This window comes from Calidris pugnax, unplaced genomic scaffold, assembly GCF_001431845.1.
Source record: "Calidris pugnax isolate Ruff unplaced genomic scaffold, ASM143184v1 scaffold32, whole genome shotgun sequence".
Lineage (NCBI taxonomy): Eukaryota > Metazoa > Chordata > Aves > Charadriiformes > Scolopacidae > Calidris > Calidris pugnax.
The window spans coordinates 386,835-388,919 of NW_015090783.1; the positions used below are offsets into that span (position 1 = coordinate 386,835).

The window sequence follows — 2,085 nt, forward strand, 5'->3', positions numbered from 1 at the left end:
AGGGGAGCCGCCATTGCCTGAAGGGGTGAGGCGCTGAGGGGATCGCCACTCTGTGCGGGGCGAGAGGCTGAGGGGAGCGGCCATTGCCTGAGGGGGTGAGGCGCTGAGGGGATCGCTGCTCCGTGAGGGATGAGAAGGTGAAGGGAGCGGCCCCGGGGGAGGAGCGGAGGTGAGGCGCTCACTGTGCGGGGCGAGGTGCTGAGGGGGGCGGCCCCGGGGCGGGGGGGAGCGGAGGACCGCGCTCCGGCTGTCCGGCACCCAGGCCGCTGGGGACCCCCCTGCCCCCGCCCTGCCCCCGCCATGGGGGGGTAACGGGACCCGCCTCGCCTCAGCCCTGCGGAGCCCCCCCGCCCTCCGCGCCATGGGGTCCCCGGCGGGCGCCTCGGCGGCGGCGGCCACCGACTCGGCCCAGTGGCTGTCGGTGAAGGAGGAGACCATCTTCCTGCACGACGGGCTGATCCGGGTCACCGACCTGGCCGAGCTGCCCAGCGAGATCATCGGGGTGGCCGAGCCCGGCGACACCGAGCTGGAGGTGAGCTGGGCCCGCGGCCCCCCGGGCTGAGGGGAGGGACGAGGGTAGGGGCGAGGGGGTGGTGAGGAGGGTGCCCTCGGGGGAGGAGGGACAGTGGCAGCGGGGGCCTGAGGCGAGGAGGAGGATGGTGGTACGGTGGGGGGGACGCAGGGAGAATGACTAGAGGAGGATGGGAGGGCCGGGATGCAGAATGGTGGATGCGGATGCAGGGTGAAAAGATTTGGGGGTATGGAACCAACTGGTATTGAGGCAGTCTACTTGTTTTAAGTCAATCGAATTTATTTCAAATAACGGTGAAAGTGGAGCTGGGCAGGGGGTTGGTGAGGCGCTAGTGAAGATGGAGGATGAAGTATTGATGCTACCTCCTTGTTTTGAATCAGTAGGGTTAGGAAATCCGAGCCACGCTTGTGTATTTCAAGGTGGCCTTTGGTTCATTTTTTTTTATTTATGGTTTTGTATATTTTTGCTGTTACTTCTGGATGGTTTGCAATTAATCAGCTTTACAATAAGATGCTTAGGGTACTGGGGTGTCCGGGTGTTGTATTTAGGCTGTTGACAGTGATCATTATTAAAGAGCCAGGGGGGGCAGATGAGCTTTTCATTCCAGCTTTTTACCTTTCCAAAACTGCTGGTGGTTTTGACTGCAGGCAGATGGTACAGCTGTTTTATGAGAAGACAGTGAAGGACTGAATGTCACGGATTGTAGGTTGCATCTATTTTGTAGACTGCTTTTTTTTTTTTCCTTTTTTTTTTTACCTTTTGCTTCACACCCTCTGGCATCCTCATTACATAGGTAAATCTGGAGGTATGGATTTTAAGGGACATACCTGGTTGCTCGCAAGTCCTTTGGGAAAAGGCTCCCTGAGAGGTGACAGGATTCCTTTGAGGGGGTGATGGAGGGGCTGACGGGGAGGGGAAGGGAGAAAGGGAGGTCGTTCTGGAAGGAGACGGAGGGGCAGACAAAAAAGGGGTGTCCAGAGGTGTGAGGAGGGGAGAAATTCCCTGTGGGGAACGTGAGGCACTGAGAGGGACCAGTCCTAAGGGGAAAAGGGCAGCTTTAGAGGGGTCCTGACTGGCCAAGTAGGTGAGGCTGAAGAGCAAAACTCTGAGGGGAACGGGCTCACGCTGGTCGTTCCCCTGGCGAACCCTCACCCTGGGGCTGAGGGAGCAGCTCTCAGGTGAGGGGCCTTTGGGTGAAGGGAGGTGAGGGGCTGCAGGAAGCGGCCATTGCGTGAGGGAGCGGTGCGCTGAGGCGATCGCTTCTGGGCGCGGGTCGAGATGCTGAGGGGATCGCTCTTGGGTGCGGGGCGAGTCGCTGAGGGGAGCCGCCATTGCCTGAAGGGGTGAGGCGCTGAGGGGATCGCCACTCTGTGCGGGGCGAGAGGCTGAGGGGAGCGGCCATTGCCTGAGGGGGTGAGGCGCTGAGGGGATCGCTGCTCCGTGAGGGATGAGAAGGTGAAGGGAGCGGCCCCGGGGGAGGAGCGGAGGTGAGGCGCTCACTGTGCGGGGCGAGGTGCTGAGGGGGGCGGCCCCGGGGCGGGGGGGAGCGGAGG

General features: G+C 61.5%; 1 protein-coding gene across 2 annotated transcripts in view; it reads left to right on the plus strand.

Annotated features, from left to right (window-relative positions):
* Nucleotides 1-344: 344 nt before the first annotated feature.
* Nucleotides 345-2,085, plus strand: part of HECTD4 (HECT domain containing E3 ubiquitin protein ligase 4) — an 81,363-nt gene continuing 79,622 nt past the window's right edge. For both annotated transcript variants that reach the window (XM_014963129.1, XM_014963138.1), the window contains exon 1: nt 345-532. In XM_014963129.1, coding sequence (XP_014818615.1) covers nt 362-532 — 171 coding nt within the window. In that variant the 5' untranslated portion in view covers nt 345-361. The remainder of the gene's footprint in view (nt 533-2,085) is intronic.